This window comes from Anarrhichthys ocellatus, unplaced genomic scaffold, assembly GCF_004355925.1.
Source record: "Anarrhichthys ocellatus isolate YVR2014 unplaced genomic scaffold, GSC_Weel_1.0 scaffold17, whole genome shotgun sequence".
Lineage (NCBI taxonomy): Eukaryota > Metazoa > Chordata > Actinopteri > Perciformes > Anarhichadidae > Anarrhichthys > Anarrhichthys ocellatus.
In genome coordinates, this window is record NW_022280047.1 from 903,713 (window position 1) to 906,583 (window position 2,871).

Consider the following 2,871-nt stretch of genomic DNA (forward strand, 5'->3'; position numbering starts at 1 on the left):
CCCCCCCCCCCCCCCCCCCCCCCAAGACACACAAAAAAATGTTTTGGGTGGATTTGTGCGGCGGAAAATATTTATATCACGCCCTAAATGAAACACAGTGGATATTTCTGAAGTTTCTTACAGGGTTTGAAGACAACACCGTATCACTATATGCTCAGGTGGGTAGAGAGCTGGCGCTGCCACCGGCACGGCGTGGCGGCTTCCAAGTGTGTGCCGCGTAACTTGCCTATAGTCTCACTTTGAAGTGTCCCATATGGCACCTGTTTTATGGACGCTTTATACGCGCACGCACCGTCTGATGCAGAGAGAGTTTAATCAGCGAGGAGAGAGAAATAAATAATAAGGAAACTCACTTTGAAAAGTTTCTCGATTGCAGCAAGAACGCGTTTTTGTGCGTGTGGCTGACAGCACGTCGGAAGTTGTTTTTTTTTCCAAAACGGGAAAAAAAGAATAAAAGGAAATAGCAGAAGAGAGCTTACCTTGAACTTTTTGATGTTCCATGAGGTGACAAAGCCATATGAACAAGACAAAAAAGCCCGGGTGAAGGTGGTGTTTCAGCATCCTGAACATGATGGAGAGAAGCGAAGTGAGCTACGTGTTTGACACAGGCAGCGCAAAAAAGTAATCTGCTTAAGGTGGCAGTGTTGAATAAGTGTCAGTCTGAGAATGCAGCCTCTCTTTTTAAATCTATAAGGGGTCTCGGGTTGACTGTCTCTGGTGGGCGGTCTCCTCTTCTGTTGGGGGTGGGGAGATTTTTCTTTTCTTTTTTTTTTTTTCTTCTTTTTTTTTCTTCACTAAAGTTCTTTCAATCCTCATCAGGTGACATCGTTATACGAGCAACTTTCTCTTTGCCACATTAATCGGAGGATATAGTAAGCGATTATATGGCTGAATATGTAGTAAAGATGCCGCACTTCGGAATTACGCGGCTTTTGCGGTGAAACAAAAGCGCAAACACGGCAGGTCGGACACACTGTGTCAGTTGATATGGATTTGTGTTTTGATGGAGAATACTATTATTGACGTTTAATTTTTAATTGTTTTGGTTTTTATCATCACGATATATCAGTGCGACGCGGATAGCTCGCTTTTACGCACTTGCGCCTTTAAAGCTGTAATACATATTAAAACATATGAATATTAATGATAACAATAATAATAGTGATAATGAAGGTCATTTGTACTCATATATCAGGGGCTTTATTACTGTATGATCAAACGGGCCCACAGCCAACATGCCTATCCGGACATACTGTCAGTCCTTCAAATTAAGGGGCACTACTTGTCGGTAACTGATATTTATTTTCCACCAACTGCAGACAAAAGTGTAAATCTTTTGATAAGAGTTGCCTTTTTGGTATACATCCGCGCCCCCAGACAATAATAGAAATCATAATAGTCCCGCAGCCGCGCGGCTAATATTAGAACAGACAGTTGTTTGGGTTTCTCTCCCGGGTCAAGCTTTTAAATATAATCAAACCTGTTTCCGAAGAGGCTTCAGACAGAAGAGCGGGGTGTTGCATTTCATTGAATGAAACACACACACGGGCGCGCACGCGAACGCGCCCACACACACACACACACACACACACACACACACACACACACACACACAGCTCTCCACTCACTGACGCACAGGCTGAACTCCGTCAGAAGTCCTTGCGCGACCTCTTCAGCGGAACTCTGGTTACAGCTCTCCAGAGCAAAAGAGCAAAGTGCGAATCAGACACCAGGGAGTGCATTATCTGTCGGCCAGGAAGAAGACACTGTGATCCCCTGCGTTCTCTTTTTTTCCCGGGCAAAATACCACTGATGTTGTTAATCCACAAAATATATGCAATGAAAACTCTGTAAGTGTAGCTGTACTGAAACAGATCATAAAGAAATATCTTTCTCATATATTGTGTTGCATCCAACAAACTTGTATTCTTCTTGTTATAACTTTTCTTGCAATAACTTTATTTATATTATTTGATTTTTATGTTACAAACGATTATTAACACAAACAGAAACAGGAAACAAAGGGGTTTTCCAATAATAAAAAAACTACAGAAACACACAAAGTTTACATTGCAATCATATTTCCCCTGTTACATATTATTCAGTATATGACCCACCGTCTCTCATCTAATACTAAAGGGAGAAGGTTTGATTTGTGGTGATGCACTACTACAAGCACAACCAACAGGTCACATACACATTACAAATCAAGGGTGCAATCCATTTTTCTTTCTTCAAAAATGGTCGTAAATACCCAGAAAATGAAACATTAATAATGTAGATTCTCTCCGGCACTTATGAGCTTCTTTTGATTATCTTGTGGCAAAGATTTGCACATTTGGCACCTCCACACATGCACTTTCTACTGCAGAACATGCTTATCAACATGCTTTCTGAAGACAGTAGATTTTACAGTGTTTTGACGCAATCAGTCAGTGAAAATGATCTGTCCCAGGGCACATGAATGCCACACTTGAAGTCTACTCTTTTTTATACTCTCTATTTCTAATCTCATCAAGCAGAGCGAACATGTGGTTATTTTTTATTCCATGTTGCTCCATTCATCTCCCGTCGTGAACTAAGAATTGAAAACAATAGAAAGTCTGTCAAATTATTGAACATGAACATTCATGAGCAGACCGACAGCTGAGTGTATAAACATTTGCAGTTTGCGTGTTCGGGAATCATCACGCTGTTAAAACTGTCGCAGAAGCCACAAGTCAGTATTTGCGAAAAATACCGCTTTCTTTCGACAAATCCCCCCCCAAAAAATGTTACCTTGATATTGAGTTATGTTTGGCAAACGACGCAGCGTCTGTGTGTCTGTGTGTGTGTGTGTGTGTGTGTGTGTGTGTGTGTGTGTGTGTGTGT

The 2,871-nt window shown here is 41.5% G+C and overlaps 1 protein-coding gene across 4 annotated transcripts in view; it reads right to left on the minus strand.

Moving 5' to 3' along the window:
- The window catches only part of fsta (follistatin a), a 6,321-nt gene extending 5,674 nt beyond the window's left edge, over positions 1 to 647 (minus strand). For all 4 annotated transcript variants that reach the window (XM_031856848.1, XM_031856846.1, XM_031856847.1 and 1 more), the window contains exon 1: positions 480 to 647. In XM_031856848.1, coding sequence (XP_031712708.1) covers positions 480 to 570 — 91 coding nt within the window. In that variant the 5' untranslated portion in view covers positions 571 to 647. The remainder of the gene's footprint in view (positions 1 to 479) is intronic.
- Between the last annotated feature and the right edge of the window lie 2,224 nt (positions 648 to 2,871).